At 46.4% G+C, this 25,897-nt stretch overlaps 1 protein-coding gene across 1 annotated transcript; it reads right to left on the bottom strand.

Moving 5' to 3' along the window:
• Positions 1-295: 295 nt before the first annotated feature.
• LOC120037343 (high-affinity choline transporter 1-like) lies at positions 296-25,897 on the bottom strand. Its single transcript, XM_038983496.1, has 11 exons — positions 25,714-25,897; positions 24,798-24,911; positions 24,125-24,280; positions 21,459-21,607; positions 20,771-20,914; positions 14,059-14,212; positions 12,984-13,201; positions 11,108-11,278; positions 9,099-9,356; positions 2,963-3,137; positions 296-684 (listed from the first exon to the last, which is right to left on the bottom strand). The coding sequence occupies exons 1-11, from the start codon at positions 25,895-25,897 to the stop codon at positions 296-298; spliced, it is 2,112 nt and encodes a 703-aa protein (XP_038839424.1).

The following is a 25,897-nucleotide window of genomic DNA, read 5'->3' as shown; positions in this document are numbered from 1 at the left end:
AAGGTATTGACATTTTAGCTGGACGTGGTGATGGACTGTCAGAGTCAGGTGAAAAGCCTGGCTGAAATGCAGTTCAGTCTACCAGTATGTACAGGAGGAGGGCTTGAATGCCAATCCTATATCGTACACTTGTAATACTAAATATGAAGTCATATTGTATGATACGTTTGTAACAGATACATTGATCTTTTACCACATCGTGTTCAAACTCTGGTGTATCATACGTGTCTTTGTCTTTCTTCACTTGCATTGATCTCAATGGGAGACGAGATGAAAATGGTACTGAAGTGGACGTCTAGGATTCGCCCCTTAATGCACCTTGGTTAGAGAGCACGGTGGCACCTTGGTTAGAGAGCACGGTGGCACCTTGGTTAGAGAGCACGGTGGCACCTTGGTTGGAGAGCACCGTGGCACCTTGGTTAGAGAGCACCGTGGCACCTTGGTTAGAGAGCACGGTGGTGACACCTTGGTTAGAGAGCACGGTGGCACCTTGGTTAGAGAGCACGGTGGCACCTTGGTTAGAGAGCACGGTGGCACCTTGGTTAGAGAGCACCGTGGCACCTTGGTTAGAGAGCACGGTGGTGACACCTTGGTTAGAGAGCACGGTGGCACCTTGGTTAGAGAGCACGGTGGCACCTTGGTTAGAGAGCACGGTGGCACCTTGGTTAGAGAGCACGGTGGCACCTTGGTTAGAGAGCACGGTGGCACCTTGGTTAGAGAGCACGGTGGCGACAGTGTTCTTCTGCTATTTCAACTGTCGATGCAACCGGCGGTCCAGTTTGTGTAGACACATACACCATCTTGTCAGTTCAGTTTGTGTAGACACATACACCATCTTGTCAGTTTGTGTAGACACATACACCATCTTGTCAGTTTGTGTAGACACATACACCACCTTGTCAGTTTGTGTAGACACATACACCATCTTGTCAGTTTGTGTAGACACATACACCATCTTGTCAGTTTGTGTAGACACATACACCATCTTGTCAGTTTGTGTAGACACATACACCATCTTGTCAGTTTGTGTAGACACTTACGCCATCTTGTCAGTTAAGTTTGTGTAGACACATACGCCATCTTGTCAGTTCAGTTTGTGTAGACACTTACGCCATCTTGTCAGTTCAGTTTGTGAAGACACTTACGCCATCTTGTCAGTTCAGTTTGTGTAGACACATACACCATCTTGTCAGTTCAGTTTGTGTAGACACATACACCATCTTGTCAGTTCAGTTTGTGTAGACACATACACCATCTTGTCAGTTCAGTTTGTGTAGACTCTTACACCATCTTGTCAGTTCAGTTTGTGTAGACACTTACGCCATCTTGTCAGTTCAGTTTGTGTAGACACTTACGCCATCTTGTCAGTTCAGTTTGTGTAGACACATACACCATCTTGTCAGTTTGTGTAGACACATACACCATCTTGTCAGTTTGTGTAGACACTTACGCCATCTTGTCAGTTAAGTTTGTGTAGACACATACGCCATCTTGTCAGTTCAGTTTGTGTAGACACTTACGCCATCTTGTCAGTTCAGTTTGTGAAGACACTTACGCCATCTTGTCAGTTCAGTTTGTGTAGACACATACACCATCTTGTCAGTTCAGTTTGTGTAGACACATACACCATCTTGTCAGTTCAGTTTGTGTAGACACATACACCATCTTGTCAGTTCAGTTTGTGTAGACTCTTACACCATCTTGTCAGTTCAGTTTGTGTAGACACTTACGCCATCTTGTCAGTTCAGTTTGTGTAGACACTTACGCCATCTTGTCAGTTCAGTTTGTGTAGACACATACACCATCTTGTCAGTTCAGTTTGTGTAGACACATACACCATCTTGTCAGTTCAGTTTGTGTAGACACTTACACCATCTTGTCAGTTCAGTTTGTGTAGACACATACACCATCTTGTCAGTTCAGTTTGTGTAGACACATACACCATCTTGTCAGTTCAGTTTGTGTAGACACTTACACCATCTTGTCAGTTCAGTTTGTGTAGACACATACGCCATCTTGTCAGTTCAGTTTGTGTAGACACTTACGCCATCTTGTCAGTTCAGTTTGTGTAGACACATACGCCATCTTGTCAGTTCAGTTTGTGTAGACACTTACGCCATCTTGTCAGTTCAGTTTGTGTAGACACTTACGCCATCTTGTCAGTTCAGTTTGTGTAGACACACGCACCACACATACACCATTTTGGAAAGATTGAAAGACACAAACTTTTATGGATTCCATTTATTCCACATTGGTTATTTTTAAATGTGTGAAAATGTGAAATATTCACTGTACGCTGTACAGACCTGGGTTCAAGTTCTAGTTGAAATATTTTTGCCTGTTGCATTGGAACCAATAGAAAAGTCCTCAAAAGTGCAAACCCTTCTCTGCCACTCCAGACAGGCTAAAACAAACCCTTCTCTGCCACTCCAGGCAGGCTAAAACAAACCCTTCTCTGCCACTCCAGACAGGCTAAAACAAACCCTTCTCTGCCACTCCAGACAGGCTAAAACAAACCCTTCTCTGCCACTCCAGGCAGGCTAAAACAAACCCTTCTCTGCCACTCCAGACAGGCTAAAACAAACCCTTCTCTGCCACTCCAGACAGGCTAAAACAGACCCTTCTCTGCCACTCCAGGCAGGCTAAAACAAACCCTTCTCTGCCACTCCAGGCAGGCTAAAACAAACCCTTCTCTGCCACTCCAGGCAGGCTAAAACAAACGCTCAAAGTATTTTAAAGATGTCCAATATTATTTGAACCCAGGTCAGATTGTCTGGACTGTTGGTCCCAAACTGTCTTTTATGTATATATGTATGTGTTTTTTTTATTCCGGTACCAGGGAATAAGGTCGGAGATGATTCTGTTGGTCCCGGTGCTTTTTTAGGTGCTGGACGCGGTTTGACAGCTGCAGATCTGGGTCGATGGAAGCGGGAGTAGCGTGGCGTCTCCCTTTCTCTCCCACCTTCCTCCAGTACCGCTCTGCTGGATGAGGGGTAGAGCAGAAAGCCTGTGGCGGGTGTGAAGGCCTGATTGCCTTGTTCAGCGGGATCCTGAGGGATCCTTCCCCCGCCACTACAGCTGAGGAGCCTGATGGAGGCGTGGTGCTTGGCCTGGTCGTTCAGGAAGGTGGTCTCCTCCTGTAATGGGGTAGTATACCCCCTCCTAGTATAATGGGGTAGTATACCCCCCCTCCTAGTATAATGGGGTAGTATACCCCCCCTCCTAGTATAATGGGGTAGTATACCCCCCCTCCTAGTATAATGGGGTAGTTTACCCCCCCCCCCCCTCCTAGTATAATGGGGTAGTATACCCCCCCTCCTAGTATAATGGGGTAGTATACCCCCCCTCCTTAGTATAATGGGGTAGTATACCCCCCCTCCTAGTATAATGCGGTAGTATACCCCCCCTCCTAGTATAATGGGGTAGTATACCCCCCTCCTAGTATAATGGGGTAGTATACCCCCCCTCCTAGTATAATGGGGTAGTATACGCCCCTCCTAGTGTAATGGGGTAGTATACCCCCCCCCCCCCTCCTAGTGTAATAGGGTAGTATACCCCCCCTCTAGTATAATGGGGTAGTATACCCCCCCTAGTATAATGGGGTAGTATACCCTCCCCCTCCTAGTGTAATGGGGTAGTATACCCCCCCCTAGTGTAATGGGGTAGTATACCTCCCCTCCTAGTGTAATGGGGTAGTATACCCCCCTCCTTGTGTAATGGGGTAGTATACCCCCCCCCCCCTCCCCTAGTATAATGGGGTAGTACACCCCCCTTCTAGTGTAATGGGGTAGTATACCCCCCTCCTAGTGTAATGGGGTAGTACACCCCCCTTCTAGTGTAATGGGGTAGTATACCCCCCTTCTAGTGTAATGGGGTTGTATACCCCCCTTCTAGTGTAATGGGGTAGTATACCTTCCTCCTAGTGTAATGGGGTAGTATACCCCCCCTCTAGTGTAATGGGGTAGTATACCCCCCTAGTATAATGGGGTAGTATACCCCCCCTCCTAGTATAATGGGGTAGTATACCCCCCACCTAGTGTAATGGGGTAGTATACCCCCCCCTCCCCTAGTATAATGGGGTAGTACACACCCCTTCTAGTGTAATGGGGTAGTATACCCCCCCTCCTAGTGTAATGGGGTAGTACACCCCCCTTCTAGTGTAATGGGGTAGTATTCCCCCCTTCTAGTGTAATGGGGTAGTATACCCCCCTTCTAGTGTAATGGGGTAGTATACCTCCCTCCTAGTGTAATGGGGTAGTATACCCCCCCTCTAGTGTAATGGGGTAGTATACCCCCCTAGTGTAATGGGGTAGTATACCCCCCCCTCCTAGTATAATGGGGTAGTATACCCCCCTAGTGTAATGGGGTAGTATACCCCCCCTCCTAGTGTAATGGGGTAGTATACCCCCCCTCCTAGTATAATGGGGTAGTATACCTCAGATCCTAGTGTAATGGGGTAGTATACCCCCCTCTAGTGTAATGGGGTAGTATACCCCCCTAGTATAATGGGGTAGTATATCCCCCCTCCTAGTGTAATGGGGTAGTATACCCCCCCCCCTCCTAGTATAATGGGGTAGTATACCCCCCCTCCTATTGTAATAGGGTAGTATACCCCCCCTCTAGTATAATGGGGTAGTATACCCCCCCTAGTATAATGGGGTAGTATACCCTCCCCCTCCTAGTGTAATGGGGTAGTATACCCCCCCTAGTATAATGGGGTAGTATACCCTCCCCCTCCTAGTGTAATGGGGTAGTATACCCCCCTCTAGTGTAATGGGGTAGTATACCACCCCCCTCTAGTGTAATGGGGTAGTATACCCCCCCTCTAGTGTAATGGGGTAGTATACCCCCCTCCTAGTGTAATGGGGTAGTATACCTCCCCTCCTAGTGTAATGGGGTAGTATACCCCCCTCCTAGTGTAATGGGGTAGTATACCCCCCCCCCCCCCCCCTCTAGTGTAATGGGGTAGTATACCCCCCCTCTAGTGTAATGGGGTAGTATACCCCCCCCCCCCCTCCTAGTGTAATGGGGTAGTATACCCCCCTCCTAGTGTAATGGGGTAGTATACCTCCCCTCCTAGTGTAATGGGGTAGTATACCCCCCTCCTAGTGTAATGGGGTAGTATACCTCCCCTCCTAGTGTAATGGGGTAGTATACCTCCCTCCTAGTGTAATGGGGTAGTATACCCCCCCTCTAGTGTAATGGGGTAGTATACCCCCCTAGTGTAATGGGGTAGTATACCCCCCCTCCTAGTATAATGGGGTAGTATACCCCCCTAGTGTAATGGGGTAGTATACCCCCCCTCCTAGTATAATGGGGTAGTATACCCCCCCTCCTAGTATAATGGGGTAGTATACCTCAGATCCTAGTGTAATGGGGTAGTATACCCCCCTCTAGTGTAATGGGGTAGTATACCCCCCTAGTATAATGGGGTAGTATATCCCCCCTCCTAGTGTAATGGGGTAGTATACCCCCCCTCCTAGTATAATGGGGTAGTATACCCCCCCTCCTAGTGTAATAGGGTAGTATACCCCCCCTCTAGTATAATGGGGTAGTATACCCCCCCTAGTATAATGGGGTAGTATACCCTCCCCCTCCTAGTGTAATGGGGTAGTATACCCCCCCTAGTATAATGGGGTAGTATACCCTCCCCCTCCTAGTGTAATGGGGTAGTATACCCCCCTCTAGAGTAATGGGGCAGTATACCCCCCCCCCCCCCTCTAGTGTAATGGGGTAGTATACCCCCCCTCTAGTGTAATGGGGTAGTATACCCCCCCCCCCCCCCCCCTCCTAGTGTAATGGGGTAGTATACCCCCCTCCTAGTGTAATGGGGTAGTATACCTCCCCTCCTAGTGTAATGGGGTAGTATACCCCCCTCCTAGTGTAATGGGGTAGTATACCCCCCCCTCCCCTAGTATAATGGGGTAGTATACCCCCCTTCTAGTGTAATGGGGTAATATACCCCCCTTCCTAGTGTAATGGGGTAGTATACCCTCCTAGTGTAATGGGGTAGTATACCCCCCTCCTAGTGTAATGGGGTAGTATACCCCCCCTCCCCTAGTATAATGGGGTAGTATACCCCCCTTCTAGTGTAATGGGGTAGTATACCCCCCTCCTAGTGTAATGGGGTAGTATACCTCCCCTCCTAGTGTAATGGGGTAGTATACCTCCCTCCTAGTGTAATGGGGTAGTATACCTCCCTCCTAGTGTAATGGGGTAGTATACCCCCCCTCTAGTGTAATGGGGTAGTATACCCCCCTAGTGTAATGGGGTAGTATACCCCCCCTCCTAGTATAATGGGGTAGTATACCCCCCTAGTGTAATGGGGTAGTATACCCCCCCTCCTAGTATAATGGGGTAGTATACCCCCCCTCCTAGTATAATGGGGTAGTATACCTCAGATCCTAGTGTAATGGGGTAGTATGCCCCCCTCTAGTGTAATGGGGTAGTATACCCCCCTAGTATAATGGGGTAGTATATCCCCCCTCCTAGTGTAATGGGGTAGTATACCCCCCCCCCCCCCCCCCCCCCTCCTAGTATAATGGGGTAGTATACCCCCCCTCCTAGTGTAATAGGGTAGTATACCCCCCCTCTAGTATAATGGGGGAGTATACCCCCCCTAGTATAATGGGGTAGTATACCCTCCCCCTCCTAGTGTAATGGGGTAGTATACCCCCCCTAGTATAATGGGGTAGTATACCCTCCCCCTCCTAGTGTAATGGGGTAGTATACCCCCCCCCCCCTCTAGTGTAAAGGGGTAGTATACCCCCCCCCCCCCCCCCTCCTAGTGTAATGGGGTAGTATACCCCCCTCCTAGTGTAATGGGGTAGTATACCTCCCCTCCTAGTGTAATGGGGTAGTATACCCCCCTCCTAGTGTAATGGGGTAGTATACCCCCCCCTCTCCCCTAGTATAATGGGGTAGTATACCCCCCTTCTAGTGTAATGGGGTAGTATACCCCCCTTCCTAGTGTAATGGGGTAGTATACCCTCCTAGTGTAATGGGGTAGTATACCCCCCTCCTAGTGTAATGGGGTAGTATACCCCCCCCCTCCCCTAGTATAATGGGGTAGTATACCCCCCTTCTAGTGTAATGGGGTAGTATACCCCCTTCCTAGTGTAATGGGGTAGTATACCCTCCTAGTATAATGGGGTAGTATACCTCAGATCCTAGTGTAATGGGGTAGTTTACCCCCTTCCTAGTGTAATGGGGTAGTATACCCTCCTAGTATAATGGGGTAGTATACCTCAGATCCTAGTGTAATGGGGTAGTATACCTCAGATCCTAGTGTAATGGGGTAGTATACCCCCTTCCTAGTGTAATGGGGTAGTATACCCCCCTAGTATAATGGAGTAGTATACCTCCCCTCCTAGTATAATGGGGTAGTATACCTCAGATCCTAGTGTAATGGGGTAGTATACCCCCTCCCCTAGTATAATGGGGTAGTATACCCCCTTCCTAGTGTAATGGGGTAGTATACCCCCTCCCCTTGTATAATGGGGTAGTATACCCCCCTTCTAGTATAATGGGGTAGTATATCCCCCCTCCTAGTGAGGCTTTCCCGGAGCTCCTTGTTTTCCAAGTGCTGCTGAATCATCCAACCCTTTGTCTTTATCATCCAGCCACAGATGTCTTTACAACAACAATGAAGATGTAAAAAAACTGTTTCCCCAAATTGAGAAGAAGTGACATTTTCACAAGAAGGCTTGCAAATCAATTGACCATGATCATTTGAACTATGAACAGGTAGGGTAAATGTTTATATCAAAGTGTATATATAAAATATTATCACCAATATCCTCTCAAGTGAGCATCACATACCTTTCAGTATGAAATAGAGAGGGGTCTATTTCATACGGGGTCAGGGGTCAGATCTTAGTTCCACCCCTTTATGGCTCAGGTTAGGATTGGGGATGAGGTCATCTGGTGGGGATGAGGTAGTCTGTGGATGAGGTAGTCTGGTGGGGATGAGGTAGTCTGGTGGAGATGAGGTAGTCTGGTGGGGATGAGGTAGTCTGGTGGGGATGAGGTAGTCTGGTGGGGATGAGGTAGTCTGGTGGGGATGAGGTCATCTGGTGGGGATGAGGTAGTCTGGTGGAGATGAGGTCATCTGGTGGGGATGAGGTAGTCTGGTGGAGATGAGGTCATCTGGTGGGGATGAGGTCATCTGGTGGGGATGAGGTCATCTGATGGAGATGAGGTCATCTGGTGGGGATGAGGTCATCTGGTGGAGATGAGGTAGTCTGGTGGGGATGAGGTAGTCTGGTGGGGATGAGGTAGTCTGGTGGGGATGAGGTCATCTGGTGGGGATGAGGTAGTCTGGTGGGGATGAGGTAGTCTGGTGGGGATGAGGTAGTCTGGTGGGGATGAGGTAATCTGGTGGAGATGAGGTAGTCTGGTGGGGATGAGGTAGTCTGGTGGGGATGAGGTAGTCTGGGGATGAGGTCATCTGGTGGGGATGAGGTAGTCTGGTGGGGATGAGGTCATCTGGTGGGGATGAGGTAGTCTGGGGATGAGGTAATGACGTTTCCCAGACACAGATAATTAAGTCTACTCCTAGACTAAAGAGAGAGTTCACCCAAATGACAAAGTGACATAGTAGGATTGATTGTTTTACCCTGTAATCAGTCTATGGACGAGATATGAGCTTACCCTGTAATCAGTCTATGGACGAGGTATGAGTTTACCCTGTAATCAGTCTATGGACGAGGTATGAGCGCAATCCATACTTTTGTGGAACAAAACCAATGCAAGTCAGTGGTACCGATGTTAAAGCCTTTTTCACACTTTATGTTCAAATCATATAAGTAACTTAATTGAGCTACACAATCGATTTTAAATAGCCGTTTTTAGAATTATTTGGATGTTCAATAGATCTTTCCTTTCTCTATCCTGTCCAATAAACCAAAAATCTGCACCCAAAAAATGTATAAAGTGCTTTGTAGTCCAGGGAAGTGTCTGGGAAACCGGCCTGTAAAAGTAGGTAGAAAAAAACCTTAACACTTTGTGGTGTCAAGCATTTGCTCAGAGACTGTACCGTCCTCCTCCTTCTCTTTCATCTCTCTGGTGCCACCAAGTGGCAAAGTCTGGAACTTTACCTGGAACACATCCCACCTCTCGGGCAGCCAGACCTTATTGAACATCAGCTGAGCCAGCCAGGAGAAACCCAAGATGGCCGCCAGGGCCAGAAGCATACATATGGTCCTGATGGGGGAGCGCTGGACATAGACGCCGTCCTCCAGGGTGCATCCAGGGAAGTGGAGGACAGGGGGGAGGTTGAAGATGGGCTCCCCACAGAGGAGTCTCATCAGGCCCCCTATGAGGTATCCAGCCACGGCTCCATAGCCGTTGGAGACCTGAAGGAAGATGAAGAGAGTTCTTTTAGAAGTGATATTCTAGCCTGATGACTCACACTAACTTATTTTTCTGCTCTGTCGTTTCCTACATACTTTAGTTTCAGTGCCATCGTTGAAGCCGTTTATGGGGATGAGGGGCATTGTGCAAAACAGGGTCATCAGCGATTGGATCAAATCAAGTTGTATTTGTCACATGCGCCGAATACATTGAAATGCTTACTTACAAGCCCTTAACCAATAATGCAGTTTTTTTTAAGTAAAACATTATTATTATTTATTTTTTTACAAATAATTAAAGAGCACCATTAAAATAACAAATCAGAGTATCAATTACACCAATTACACATTTTCAAACCGCTGTTTTACCCACATGTGTTTTGGTTCTGGTCCAACCCATCGGTTTCTGGACCAATCAAACGGCCCTGAATGTGTTCACATTCGGTGAAGAATCGGGGAGGTACTCAGATCCAGACTCATTGTGGAGAAGAAACTAACGTCTGTGGGTGTGGCCTAGCGTTTGGCTGGAGCAAGGACTCTGGGTAGCCAGACGAATTATAACCTGGGTCTGTATCCACAAAGCCTCTCTGAGTAAGAGTGCTGATCTAGGATCAGTTTAGCCTTTTAGTCCATAATGAATGAGATGATATGGACAGGTTGGGGCCTGATCCTAGATCATAATGATTTAGATATGGACAGGTTGGGGCCTGATCCTAGATCATAATGATTTAGATATAGACAGGTTGGGGCCTGATCCTAGATCATAATGAACTAGATGATATGGACAGGTTGGGACCTGATCATAATGAACGAGATGATATGGACAGGTTGGGACCTGATCATAATGAACTAGATGATATGGACAGGTTGGGACCTGATCATAACGAACTAGATGATATGGACAGGTTGGGACCTGATCATAATGAACTAGATGATATGGACAGGTTGGGACCTGATCATAATGAACGAGATGATATGGACAGGTTGGGACCTGATCATAATGAACTAGATGATATGGACAGGTTGGGACCTGATCATAACGAACTAGATGATATGGACAGGTTGGGACCTGATCATAATGAACTAGATGATATGGACAGGTTGGGACCTGATCATAACGAACTAGATGATATGGACAGGTTGGGACCTGATCATAACGAACGAGATGATATGGACAGGTTGGGACCTGATCATAATGAACTAGATGATATGGACAGGTTGGGACCTGATCATAACGAACTAGATGATATGGACAGGTTGGGACCTGATCATAATGAACTAGATGATATGGACAGGTTGGGACCTGATCATAATGAACTAGATGATATGGACAGGTTGGGACCTGATCATAATGAACTAGATGATATGGACAGGTTGGGACCTGATCATAATGAACTAGATGATATGGACAGGTTGGGACCTGATCATAACGAACTAGATGATATGGACAGGTTGGGACCTGATCATAACGAACTAGATGATATGGACAGGTTGGGACCTGATCCTAGATTAGCACTCCTACTCTGAGACGCTTTGTGGCTAGGGCCGGTTTGTGCTCTTGCCATCTCCATTGCTGTAGTTGTCAAGCCGACCATTTGGCATGGTGATGAGTGAGTTGGCATGACGACATCACAAACAGACTGGCACTCAGGCTAGTGACACACCACCATGTTTGTGATGCAGGGAAAAGATAAGGCCCACACACACAATATCACCTCTGCATGTTACACACACACACACACACACACACACACCTGGAAGAAGAGGACGCAGATGAGCTGAGGGAAGATGATGGTGTAGGAGAGATCAGACGCCAGGATCCACAGGGCAAAGGTACTGTTGTGGAGGAAAGTGAGGGCCATCCCACACAGCCCCACCACCACCACCGACACACGGATCACCCACTGTATCTCCCTGTCTGAGGCCTGGAGGAGAGATAGACACAAGATGGAGGCACAGTGGTCAGGACAAATCAAAGATGTAGGCATAATGGGCAGCACAGATCCAAGATGGAGGCACAGTGGGCAGTACATATCCAAGATGGAGGCACAGTGGGCAGGACAGATCCAAGATGATGGCACAGTGGTCAGGACAGATCCAAGATGGAGGCACAGTGGGCAGGACAGATCCAAGATGGAGGCACAGTGGTCAGGACAAATTCAAGATGGAGGTGTAACGGATGTGAAATGGCTAGCTAGTTAGCGGGTACGCGCTACTAGCATTTCAGTCAGTTACGTCACTTGCTCTGAAACCTAGAAGTAGTGTTGCCCCTTGCTCTGCAAGGGCCGCGGCTTTTGTGGAGCGAGCACAGTGGGCAGGACAGATCCAAGATGGAGGCACAGTGGTCAGGACAGATCAAAGATGGAGGCACAGTGGTCAGGACAGATCAAAGATGGAGGCACAGTGGGCAGGACAGATCAAAGATGGCGGCACAGTGGTCAGGACAGATCCAAGATGGAGGCACAGTGGTCAGGACAGATCAAAGATGGAGGCACAGTGGTCAGGACAGATCAAAGATGGAGGCACAGTGGTCAGGACAGATCAAAGATGGAGGCACAGTGGGCAGGACAGATCAAAGATGGAGGCACAGTGGTCAGGGCAGATCAAAGATGGAGGCACAGTGGTCAGGACAGATCAAAGATGGAGGCACAGTGGGCAGGACAGATCAAAGATGGAGGCACAGTGGTCAGGACAGATCCAAGATGGAGGCACAGTGGTCAGGACAGATCAAAGATGGAGGCACAGTGGTCAGGACAGATCAAAGATGGAGGCACAGTGGTCAGGACAGATCAAAGACGGAGGCACAGTGGGCAGGACAGATCAAAGACGGAGGCACAGTGGTCAGGACAGATCAAAGATGGAGGCACAGTGGGCAGGACAGATCAAAGATGGAGGCACAGTGGTCAGGACAGATCCAAGATGGAGGCATAGTGGTTATAAACTCTCTAGACGTATGAGATACAGATCCCCCACTGAATCTCCCTGTGTGTCATCTGGAGAAGGGGTGAGACAGACACAAAATGTAGGTACAGCAGTTAACGGGGTGTGTACCTCTGCCCATGCATGCCAGATCTTACAATGAGAGACAGACACAAGATGGAGGTACAGCAGTTAACAGGGTGTGTTCCTCTGCCCATGCATGCCAGATCTTACAATGAGAGACAGACACAAAATGGAGGTACAGCAGTTATAATTATCCAAGTCAGAAGAGCTTGAACAGCCCTGTGGTGTAATTCTCAGAGAAGTCACAAGAGGGAGCACGGAGTTAGGCTATATGTCCCAAAACGCTATTACACTATAGAACCCAATGCAATGTTTTCAAATGTGAATTGAAAAATGTCTTGCCAATGTCCCAAAAATTGATGAAATAGGAAAAAAACACTTATGCATTTACTGGTGATTTTCTGATACATGACCTATGACCTAGAACAGAACTAATGAACATAATGGTTAATCTCCATTGAGAATGTGTTTCAGTTCTGGACTAGTAGGTTTAGTAATCTGTGTCTGGGAAAACAGACCTAAATTCCTTACTCAATACAGTAGAGGCCACTATCTGGTCACACACAGATTTATTACAACGAGGTGTAAGTGATGGGATAGAACGAAAGCCTGCACCCAACCCTTCACCTGCTTCCGAATGATGTTCTTGTAGATGTTGGAGGAGAACATGGAGGCGGAGCTTAGGAGGCCAGAGTCCACTGATGACATCACTGCGGCGGCGATAGCCCCGATGCCGATGACGGACACGTAGGGCGGAGCCAGGTGCTGCAGGGCGATGGGGAGCACCAATCCTGTCTCGTTGCGCTCATACGGAGACGGAGACCCGTACGATGTCAGGTTCCAGTCTGGAGACACACCAGGAAGTGTCAATAAAGTTTGGTTATTTTGACAATCACACTTTGACGAAGTCCAAAAGCGTAAACGCGATGCAAGTACACTGTGTATGAGCTATTTTATTTTTTTCACTTTGCAATCAGCTCATGTGAGCTGCAAGGAAACCAGATGTATTCAAGGTATCTCGTGCTCCACAGAGAGTAATAACAAACATGCACTCTAGCCACAACACCAGGACACTGCCACTAGATTGGAGTGTGTTATGGTTCATGATGTGAGGTAGATGATAGAGGCAGTATACGGACATCAGATAACAGACAAGCCAGTCAACGACACACAACTCTTCTTCTCTGCTTTTAACCTTTATAACACCTTTAATAATATTAACTTGGAGGTGCTTATATTTGTCCATTATGCTTTAACAAGTGAACATGTGTTTAATTGCTATATTGTAATTATTTTGCCACTATGGCCTATTTATTGCCTTACCTCCCTTATCCTACCTCATTTGCACTCACTGTATATAGACTTTTTCTATTGTATTATTGACTGTATGTTTGTTTATTTATGTGTAACTCTGCTGTTGTTTTTGTCGCACTGCTTTGCTTTATCTTGGCCAGGTCACAGTTGTAAATGAGAACTTGTTCTCAACTGGCCAACCTGGTTAAATAAAGGTCAAATCAAATCAAATGTGTTTTTATCTACATATCCCAACTCCCCCTGAGACACCGGCGGAGAGTTGGGGTCAGAGACAACCATTATACTGACACCCTTGGAGCAATAAGGGGTTAAGTGCCTTAACAACAACAGATTATTCACCTTGTCGGCTCCGGGATTCGAAGAGCTTTTTCTTTTTGTACTTTATTACCTGTGGAAGCGGCCACAGCCCCGACCAGAACAGAGGGGATCCCCAGGATGAGGACCATGGCGGCAGCCGCGAAGCAGGTGACCTGGGCGTTAAACGAGGAGGAGGCAGAAAGCGTCCTCTGGTGGAAACATTGGAAAGACAAGCTACCCAACGCCTGAGGAGAGAGAGGGAGAAGAGAGAGGGAGGAGAGGAGGGAGAAGGGAGAAGAGAGGGATGAGAGAAGGGAGAAGAGGAGGGATAAGGGAGAAGAAGATGGAGGAGAGGAGGGAGGAGAGAAGGGAAGAGAGGAGGGAGGAGAGGAGAGGAGGGAGAAGAAGAGGGAGGAGAGGAGGGAGGAGAGAAGGGAGGAGAGGAGGGAGAGATTAAGGAGACCGAGGAGAAAGGGAAGATGACGAGGAGGATGAGAAGAACATAAAGGAGATTGTTAGATTGTGAATTGGTGGCAGGTAGCCACCTGCCACCAAGGTTTGAATCCCTGAGCAGACTAGGTGATAAATCTGTCAATGTGCCATTGAGCAAGGCACTTAACCCGTATTGCTCATGTAAGTCCCTCTGGATAAGACTGCCTGGTAAATGATGTACATGAATCATTTCTGTTTGTGTGATTTAAGTAGAAGTAGAATGAGGCCTTTAGTCTCCAGGATGTTTTTTGTATTGTAGAGTCATAGTGAGGTAGAGGAAAGGGCTGTTTGTGGTTTTGGGGGACTGTCTGTTAGAACGCTTGAGACTGGAAACCACAGATATGCTGCATGGCCGAACAACAACAAGATAAGAGGAAGTGGTGCCAACAGTGGTTGAGATTGTAGAAACTCCTGGGTCATGGTTAACACAAGACCATGTCCTTAATGAGGGTGAAAGCGTCTGTGGAAAGTGCTGTGTCATGTTAGTGGGAAACTACTTTAGTATGTCATTGTTGGAGCAGGGGGAGGAGCTTTGATAGGATGTGAGAGAGTGCTGTGACTAGTTTAGTATGTCATTGTTTGAGCAGGGGGAGGAGCTTTGATAGGATGTGAGAGAGTGCTGTGACTACTTTAGTATGTCATTGTTGGAGCGGGGGGAGGAGCTTTGATAGGATGTGAGAGAGTGCTGTGACTAGTTTAGTTTGTCATTGTTTGAGCAGGGGGAGGAGCTTTGATAGGATGTGAGAGAGTGCTGTGACTACTTTAGTATGTCATTGTTGGAGCGGGGGGAGGAGCTTTGATAGGATGTGAGAGAGTGCTGTGACTACTTTAGTATGTCATTGTTTGAGCGGGGGGAGGAGCTTTGATAGGATGTGAGAGAGAGCTGTGACTACTTTAGTATGTCATTGTTGGAGCGGGGGGAGGAGCTTTGATAGGATGTGAGAGAGTGCTGTGACTAGTTTAGTATGTCATTGTTGGAGCGGGGGGAGGAGCTTTGATAGGATGTGAGAGAGTGCTGCCATTCCAACGGGGATTCAGCTGTTGAGTCTCTTTTACTATTAAACAACTGAACTTCACTCAGAGTTTTGACTCTTTTGTAATGAACGAGTTTATTGCAGATTGATTCCTCCTTATCAAGGTGCAGCAAAGAGTTCTGAGAAGTAGAGAAAACATGGAAGATATAGGATATGGGAAAGACACTGGTGATATGACTGTAATGTAGAGGAGAGGAGAGAGACTGGTGATATGACTGTAATGTAGAGGAGAGAGACTGGTGATATGACTGTAATGTAGAGGAGAGAGACTGGTGATATGACTGTAATGTAGAGGAGAGAGACTGGTGATATGACTGTAATGTAGAGGAGAGAGACTGGTGATATGACTGTAATGTAGAGGAGAGGAGAGAGACTGGTGATATGACTGTAATGTAGAGGAGAGGAGAGAGACTGGTGATATGACTGTAATGTAGAGGAGAGGAGAGAGACTGGTGATATGACTGTAATGTAGAGGAGAGAGACTGGTGATATGACTGTAATGTAGAGGAGAGAGACTGGTGATATGACTGTAATGTAGAGGAGAGAGACTGGTGATATGACTGTAATGTAGAGGAGAGGAGAGAGACTGATGATATGACTGTAATGTAGAGGAGAGAGACTGGTGATATGACTGTAATGTAGAGGAGAGAGACTGGTGATATGACTGTAATGTAGAGGAGAGAGACTGGTGATATGACTGTAATGTAGAGGAGAGGAGAGAGACTGGTGATATGACTGTAATGTAGAGGAGAGGAGAGAGACTGGTGATATGACTGTAATGTAGAGGAGAGGAGAGAGACTGGTGATATGACTGTAATGTAGAGGAGAGGAGAGAGACTGGTGATATGACTGTAATGTAGAGGAGAGGAGAGAGACTGGTGATATGACTGTAATGTAGAGGAGAGGAGAGAGACTGATGATACGACTGTAATGTAGAGGAGAGAGACTGGTGATATGACTGTAATGTAGAGGAGAGAAGAGAGAGACTGATGATATGACTGTAATGTAGAGGAGAGAGACTGGTGATATGACTGTAATGTAGAGGAGAGAAGAGAGAGACTGATGATATGACTGTAATGTAGAGGAGAGGAGAGAGACTGGTGATATGACTGTAATGTAGAGGAGAGGAGAGAGACTGGTGATATGACTGTAATGTAGAGGAGAGGAGAGAGACTGGTGATATGACTGTAATGTAGAGGAGAGGAGAGAGACTGGTGATATGACTGTAATGTAGAGGAGAGGAGAGAGACTGATGATACGACTGTAATGTAGAGGAGAGAGACTGGTGATATGACTGTAATGTAGAGGAGAGAAGAGAGAGACTGGTGATATGACTGTAATGTAGAGGAGAGGAGAGAGACTGGTGATATGACTGTAATGTAGAGGAGAGGAGAGAGACTGATGATACGACTGTAATGTAGAGGAGAGAGACTGGTGATATGACTGTAATGTAGAGGAGAGAAGAGAGAGACTGATGATATGACTGTAATGTAGAGGAGAGAGACTGGTGATATGACTGTAATGTAGAGGAGAGAAGAGAGAGACTGGTGATATGACTGTAATGTAGAGGAGAGAAGAGAGAGACTGATGATATGACTGTAATGTAGAGGAGAGAGACTGGTGATATGACTGTAATGTAGAGGAGAGAAGAGAGAGACTGGTGATATGACTGTAATGTAGAGGAGAGAGACTGGTGATATGACTGTAATGTAGAGGAGAGGAGAGAGACTGGTGATATGACTGTAATGTAGAGGAGAGAGACTGGTGATATGACTGTAATGTAGAGGAGAGAGACTGGTGATATGACTGTAATGTAGAGGAGAGAGACTGGTGATATGACTGTAATGTAGAGGAGAGAGACTGGTGATATGACTGTAATGTAGAGGAGAGAGACTGGTGATATGACTGTAATGTAGAGGAGAGAGACTGGTGATATGACTGTAATGTAGAGGAGAGGAGAGAGACTGATGATATGACTGTAATGTAGAGGAGAGAGACTGGTGATATGACTGTAATGGAGAGGAGAGAGACTGATGATATGACTGTAATGTAGAGGAGAGAGACTGGTGATATGACTGTAATGTAGAGGAGAGGAGAGAGACTGATGATATGACTGTAATGTAGAGGAGAGAGACTGGTGATATGACTGTAATGGAGAGGAGAGAGACTGATGATATGACTGTAATGTAGAGGAGAGGAGAGAGACTGATGATATGACTGTAATGTAGAGGAGAGGAGAGAGACTGGTGATATGACTGTAATGTAGAGGAGAGAGACTGGTGATATGACTGTAATGTAGAGGAGAGGAGAGAGACTGGTGATATGACTGTAATGTAGAGGAGAGAGACTGGTGATATGACTGTAATGTAGAGGAGAGAGACTGGTGATATGACTGTAATGTAGAGGGAAGAGAGACTGGTGATATGACTGTAATGTAGAGGAGAGAGACTGGTGATATGACTGTAATGTAGAGGAGAGGAGAGAGACTGGTGATATGACTGTAATGTAGAGGAGAGAGACTGGTGATATGACTGTAATGTAGAGGAGAGAGACTGGTGATATGACTGTAATGTAGAGGAGAGGAGAGAGACTGGTGATATGACTGTAATGTAGAGGAGAGAGACTGGTGATATGACTGTAATGTAGAGGAGAGAGACTGGTGATATGACTGTAATGTAGAGGAGAGGAGAGAGACTGGTGATATGACTGTAATGTAGAGGAGAGAGACTGGTGATATGACTGTAATGTTGAGGAGAGAGACTGGTGATATGACTGTAATGTAGAGGAGAGAGACTGGTGATATGACTGTAATGTAGAGGATAGAGACTGGTGATATGACTGTAATGTAGAGGAGAGAGACTGGTGATATGACTGTAATGTTGAGGAGAGAGACTGGTGATATGACTGTAATGTAGAGGAGAGAGACTGGTGATATGACTGTAATGTAGAGGAGAGAGACTGGTGATATGACTGTAATGTAGAGGAGAGAGACTGGTGATATGACTGTAATGTAGAGGGAAGAGAGACTGGTGATATGACTGTAATGTAGAGGAGAGAGACTGATGATATGACTGTAATGTAGAGGAGAGGAGAGAGACTGGTGATATGACTGTAATGTAGAGGAGAGAGACTGGTGATATGACTGTAATGTAGAGGAGAGAGACTGGTGATATGACTGTAATGTAGAGGAGAGGAGAGAGACTGGTGATATGACTGTAATGTAGAGGAGAGAGACTGGTGATATGACTGTAATGTAGAGGAGAGGAGAGAGACTGGTGATATGACTGTAATGTAGAGGAGAGAGAGACTGGTGATATGACTGTAATGTAGAGGAGAGGAGAGAGACTGGTGATATGACTGTAATGTAGAGGAGAGAGACTGGTGATATGACTGTAATGTAGAGGAGAGGAGAGAGACTGGTGATATGACTGTAATGTAGAGGAGAGGAGAGAGACTGGTGATATGACTGTAATGTAGAGGAGAGAGACTGGTGATATGACTGTAATGTAGAGGAGAGGAGAGAGACTGGTGATATGACTGTAATGTAGAGGAGAGGAGAGAGACTGGTGATATGACTGTAATGTAGAGGAGAGAGACTGGTGATATGACTGTAATGTAGATGAGAGAGACTGGTGATATGACTGTAATGTAGAGGAGAGGAGAGAGACTGGTGATATGACTGTAATGTAGAGGAGAGAGACTGGTGATATGACTGTAATGTAGAGGAGAGAGACTGGTGATATGACTGTAATGTAGAGGAGAGAGACTGGTGATATGACTGTAATGTAGAGGAGAGGAGAGAGACTGATGATACGACTGTAATGTAGAGGAGAGAGACTGGTGATATGACTGTAATGTAGAGGAGAGAAGAGAGAGACTGATGATATGACTGTAATGTAGAGGAGAGAGACTGGTGATATGACTGTAATGTAGAGGAGAGAAGAGAGAGACTGATGATATGACTGTAATGTAGAGGAGAGAGACTGGTGATATGACTGTAATGTAGAGGAGAGGAGAGAGACTGGTGATATGACTGTAATGTAGAGGAGAGAGACTGGTGATATGACTGTAATGTAGAGGAGAGAGACTGGTGATATGACTGTAATGTAGAGGAGAGAGACTGGTGATATGACTGTAATGTAGAGGAGAGAGACTGGTGATATGACTGTAATGTAGAGGAGAGAGACTGGTGATATGACTGTAATGTAGAGGAGAGGAGAGAGACTGATGATACGACTGTAATGTAGAGGAGAGAGACTGGTGATATGACTGTAATGTAGAGGAGAGAAGAGAGAGACTGATGATATGACTGTAATGTAGAGGAGAGAGACTGGTGATATGACTGTAATGTAGAGGAGAGAGACTGATGATATGACTGTAATGTAGAGGAGAGAAGAGAGAGACTGATGATATGACTGTAATGTAGAGGAGAGAGACTGGTGATATGACTGTAATGTAGAGGAGAGAGACTGGTGATATGACTGTAATGTAGAGGAGAGAGACTGGTGATATGACTGTAATGTAGAGGAGAGAGACTGGTGATATGACTGTAATGTAGAGGAGAGAGACTGGTGATATGACTGTAATGTAGAGGAGAGAGACTGGTGATATGACTGTAATGTAGAGGAGAGAGACTGGTGATATGACTGTAATGTAGAGGAGAGAAGAGAGAGACTGATGATATGACTGTAATGTAGAGGAGAGAGACTGGTGATATGACTGTAATGTAGAGGAGAGAAGAGAGAGACTGATGATATGACTGTAATGTAGAGGAGAGAGACTGGTGATATGACTGTAATGTAGAGGAGAGAAGAGAGAGACTGGTGATATGACTGTAATGTAGAGGAGAGAGACTGGTGATATGACTGTAATGTAGAGGAGAGAGACTGGTGATATGACTGTAATGTAGAGGGAAGAGAGACTGGTGATATGACTGTAATGTAGAGGAGAGAGACTGGTGATATGACTGTAATGTAGAGGAGAGAGACTGGTGATATGACTGTAATGTAGAGGAGAGAGACTGGTGATATGACTGTAATGTAGAGGAGAGAGACTGGTGATATGACTGTAATGTAGAGGAGAGGAGAGAAACAAGATATGACTGTATGGTCGAGGAGTTTTAGATAGGAGACAGTATGGTGATATGACTGTATGATAGAGGAGAATGCATATTTTTTACTTATCAAATGCTTATCTAACTTACTTGACTTATCTAACGCATCAACACATTAATCAACCAATCATCCGTCCATCCATCAATGAATCAGTTGAACTCACCACCAATAAGAAGTCATCAACCCACTTGAAGACCTTCCCCTTCTCCATGACCCCCAGCCAGGGGGCCTGGTAGGTGTGGTTGAAGGCTGTCTGGGTGATGTCACCCACCACTGGGTTGACCATGAGGAACGGAACACACAGCCACTGGCAGCAGAGGCAGAAAAGACCAAATAAAAAAATGATTACCTTCTGTCTTCGGGTGCAGCCACACTGAGACACATGAACATACATTACATTTAATATGATAATGATAATTGTCTGTTTTGTCCATCAAAAGTACATCTAGTCAACTATGTTCAGACGAGTTCCATCCATTTAAAGACAGACTGTTTGTGTGTTTTTTGTTGAGCAATCATCTCCGTTGTCAATTATCCGACTGCAGATCACTCCCATTGAAAAACGTGTTGGCTCCATCCAAAATACATGGACAACGTTTCCACGGCCTTACACTCACCAGACTGGTTTAGATTCAAAATGTCCGCCTGTCACTCACCAGACTGGATTGGATTCAAAATGTCCGCCTGTCACTCACCAGACTGGATTGGATTCAAAATGTCCGCCTGTCACTCACCAGACTGGATTGGATTAAAAATGGCCGCCTGTCACTCACCAGACTGGATTGGATTCAAAATGGCCGCCTGTCACTCACCAGACTGGATTGGAATCAAAATGGCCGCCTGTCACTCACCAGACTGAAGAAGATGAGGATGAGCTGGATGACGTCGGTGTAGGCTACAGAGTAGAGTCCTCCCAGTAGAGTGTAGATGATGGCCACCACTGCAGAAATCCCCACAGAGTAGGAGTAGGGCAGGTCCAGAATAACACTCATGGTGCCACCTGCAGCACAAACACACACACACACACTTTTAGCTCAGCGGGCTAACACAGTTTTGTGGCACCACAGATAAAAACTGTAAAACCAGGTTAAACTGAGTTGGTCCCTCACAGTTATACTGGAAGTGTGAAAAGACATGCTTACCGGGCTTGAAGTAATAAACCACATTCTTCACACGCCAGCTAGAATGAGCATGACTGAGTTTCAACAAGTGGTAGGTTAATTAAAAACACGTATGACCTGTTTCTCCTCCCTGATCGAATTACTCTATCTAGAACCAACCTGGGTCCAGCATCTCACCAAGCTGGGGCGTTCAGTAACTATTCCCCAGGTTACTCTATCTAGAACCAACCTGGGTCCAGCATCTCACCAAGCTGGGGCGTTGAGTAACTAATCCCCAGGTTACTCTATCTAGAACCAACCTGTGTCCAGCATCTCACCAAGCTGGGGCGTTGAGTAACTATTCCCCAGGTTACTCTATCTAGAACCAACCTGGGTCCTGCATCTCACCAAGCTGGGGCGTTGAGTAACTATTCCCCAGGTTACTCTATCTAGAACCAACCTGGGTCCTGCATCTCACCAAGCTGGGGCGTTGAGTAACTATTCCCCAGGTTACTCTATCTAGAACCAACCTGGGTCCAGCATCTCACCAAGCTGGGGCGTTGAGTAACTATTCCCCAGGTTACTCTATCTAGAACCAACCTGGGTCCAGCATCTCACCAAGCTGGGGCGTTGAGTAACTATTCCCCAGGTTACTCTATCTAGAACCGACCTGCGTCCAGCATCTCACCAAGCTGGGGCGTTGAGTAACTATTCCCCAGGTTACTCTATCTAGAACCAACCTGGGTCCAGCATCTCACCAAGCTGGGGCGTTGAGTAACTATTCCCCAGGTTACTCTATCTAGAACCGACCTGCGTCCAGCATCTCACCAAGCTGGGGCGTTGAGTAACTATTCCCCAGGTTACTCTATCTAGAACCAACCTGGGTCCAGCATCTCACCAAGCTGGGGCGTTGAGTAACTATTCCCCAGGTTACTCTATCTAGAACCAACCTGGGTCCAGCATCTCACCAAGCTGGGGCGTTGAGTAACTATTCCCCAGGTTACTCTATCTAGAACCAACCTGGGTCCAGCATCTCACCAAGCTGGGACGTTGAGTAACTATTCCCCAGGTTACTCTATCTAGAACCGACCTGCGTCCAGCATCTCACCAAGCTGGGGCGTTGAGTAACTATTCCCCAGGTTACTCTATCTAGAACCGACCTGGGTCCAGCATCTCACCAAGCTGGGGCGTTGAGTAACTAATCCCCAGGTTACTCTATCTAGAACCAACCTGGGTCCAGCATCTCACCAAGATGGGGCGTTGAGTAACTATTCCCCAGGTTACTCTATCTAGAACCGACCTGGGTCCAGCATCTCACCAAGCTGGGGCGTTGAGTAACTAATCCCCAGTTAACTCTATCTAGAACCAACCTGGGTCCAGCATCTCACCAAGCTGGGGCGTTGAGTAACTATTCCCCAGGTTACTCTATCTAGAACCAACCTGGGTCCAGCATCTCACCAAGCTGGGGCGTTGAGTAACTATTCCCCAGGTTACTCTATCTTGAACCAACCTGGGTCCAGCATCTCACCAAGCTGGGGCGTTCAGTAACTATTCCCCAGGTTACTCTATCTAGAACCAACCTGGGTCCTGCATCTCACCAAGCTGGGGCGTTGAGTAACTATTCCCCAGGTTACTCTATCTAGAACCAACCTGGGTCCAGCATCTCACCAAGCTGGGGCGTTCAGTAACTATTCCCCAGGTTACTCTATCTAGAACCAACCTGGGTCCAGCATCTCACCAAGCTGGGGCGTTCAGTAACTATTCCCCAGGTTACTCTATCTAGAACCAACCTGGGTCCAGCATCTCACCAAGCTGGGGCGTTGAGTAACTATTCCCCAGGTTACTCTATCTAGAACCAACCTGGGTCCAGCATCTCACCAAGCTGGGGCGTTGAGTAACTAATCCCCAGGTTGTTGCTGTAAATGACAATGTGTTCTCAGTCAACTTACCTGGTAAAATAAGGGTGAATGAAAGAGTTTAAAACCTCCATAAAGACAACCCTGACAGGTCCATCAGGAAAGAATGTCTGTGTCTACAATGGTACCCTCTCCTTTATATAGAGCATTACTTTGAAGCGGGGCCCATTGGGAATATACAGAGAATAGGGTGTCATTTTGGACGGAGCCAATGACTTGACATACTTAACAGAGATGTATGGTGTCCAAAACTGGCTAGGTAGTGAATGATTGTGTGTTTTTGTGTCTGTTTATCTAAGTTGTCCGATGCAGGGTAGAATATGGCTCCTGCTTTGTAACACCAGACAGTGGCTAGCGGTTGAGATTCAACTGCACTCTGTGTGTGTGTGTTTTGTGTGCAGCGAATGATTTGGGGTTTTATGTGTTTACACTTTACAGTGATTGTGTGTTTTGTGTGTTTGAAACAGTTGTTTGTTGCTGTTGTTTTGTTGTACATATTACCTAGTCCGACGAGTGTGCAGGCGACCCACAGTGCATCCATTACAAGGGCAGGGAGCACCAGAGCTCCACTCACTACTCTCCCATACTTTATCTGGAAGGGGTCCATCATAGTAACATACTTCTTCTCCCTCATCGGCTTGGCAAAGAATATACCACCTGAGATAAAAGAGGGAGAGGGGGGGAGAGAGAGGAGGAAGAGAGAGGGGTGGAGTGAGAGTGAGAGAGAGGGGGGGGGGGGGGTGAGAGACGGGGAGAGGAGGGTGAGCGAGAGAGGGGGTGGAGAGGAAGAGGGAGAAAGGGAGGGAGAGAGGGGGGGAGATGAAGAGAGAGAGAGGGGGGGAGGAAGAGGGAGAGAGAGGGGGAGGAGAGGAAGAGGGAGATCAAATAAACAGTGCACCAATAACAAGCCGATAAGGTTTGGTGTGTAGAATGTTTGAATGAATTGAAGGTCAGTTAAAAACTACAGACTGGGATGTTTCAGCACAACAACGTCCCGCCACTTAAAATATTGGAAACTTTGATATTCTTACATTTTCAATGATTATTTCTGATTGTGAAGTATAAAGCTGGGAGTTTGTGTGTGTGTGTGTGTGTGTGTGTGTGTGTGTGTGTGTGTGTGTGTGTGTGTGTGTGTGTGTGTGTGTGTGTGTGTGTGTGTGTGTGTGCGTGTTACCGATGATGAAGGAGACGGAGCTCTGTAGGGGCATGAAAGCCCAGACCAGACCCAGGTTAGGGTTATAGACCACCTCCGCTATCCCTACGATAAAGCCTCCTCCAACCCACGTAGCTGAGGACACACACACACACACCGTTTGTCCAAAGGTAAGGAATGATCTATACTGTATCTACAGTACAGTATGAATACAGTAATAGTGAGTACAGGTGTAAAGGTACAGTACAGTATGAATACAGTAATAGTGAGTACAGGTGTAAAGATACAGTACAGTGTGAATACAGTAATTTTGAGTACAGGTGTAAAGATACAGTACAGTGTGAATACAGTAATAGTGAGTACAGGTGTAAAGGTGCAGTACAGTATGAATACAGTAATAGTGAGTACAGGTGTAAAGGTACAGTATGAATACAGTAATAGTGAGTACAGGTGTAAAGGTACAGTATGAATACAGTAATAGTGAGTACAGGTGTAAAGGTACAGTACAGTATGAATACAGTAATAGTGAGTACAGGTGTAAAGGTACAGTACAGTATGAATACAGTAATAGTGAGTACAGGTGTAAAGGTACAGTACAGTGTGAATACAGTAATAGTGAGTACAGGTGTAAAGGTACAGTACAGTATGAATACAGTAATAGTGAGTACAGGTGTAAAGGTACAGTACAGTGTGAAGACAGTAATAGTGAGTACAGGTGTAAAGGTACAGTACAGTATGAATACAGTAATAGTGAGTACAGGTGTAAAGGTACAGTATGAATACAGTAATAGTGAGTACAGGTGTAAAGGTACAGTACAGTGTGAATACAGTAATAGTGAGTACATGTGAAAAGATACAGTACAGTATGAATACAGTAATAGTGAGTACAGGTATAAAGCATTACACAGATCTAAAGACACGCCCACACCTCACCTACCAGTCATGGTGAATATTCCCACAAGCAGGCCGATATTCCTGTCTCCCAGTAAGGTTATCTCTGTCTTGTCTCCCGTGCTTTTCTTCTCCATAGCCCTGGACTTCCGAGCCGCCCACAAACCTGTCCCCAGGACCAACAGATAGAACACTGCCATGGCAACCACACCTGGAATGTTCAGAACCAT

This window comes from Salvelinus namaycush, unplaced genomic scaffold (assembly GCF_016432855.1).
Source record: "Salvelinus namaycush isolate Seneca unplaced genomic scaffold, SaNama_1.0 Scaffold171, whole genome shotgun sequence".
Lineage (NCBI taxonomy): Eukaryota > Metazoa > Chordata > Actinopteri > Salmoniformes > Salmonidae > Salvelinus > Salvelinus namaycush.
This window is presented reverse-complemented; position numbering and strand designations above follow the sequence as displayed.

Coding starts and splice junctions, on each gene's coding strand:
- LOC120037343 (XM_038983496.1), bottom strand. CDS start 25,897: ATGGTTCTGAACATTCCAGGTGTGGTTGCCATGGCAGTGTTCTATCTG. Junction 20,915..21,458: donor TCCTCATCTTCTTCAGTCTG/GTGAGTGACAGG, acceptor CTCTGCTGCCAG/TGGCTGTGTGTTCCGTTCCT. Junction 14,213..20,770: donor TTGATGACTTCTTATTGGTG/GTGAGTTCAACT, acceptor CTCTCTCCTCAG/GCGTTGGGTAGCTTGTCTTT.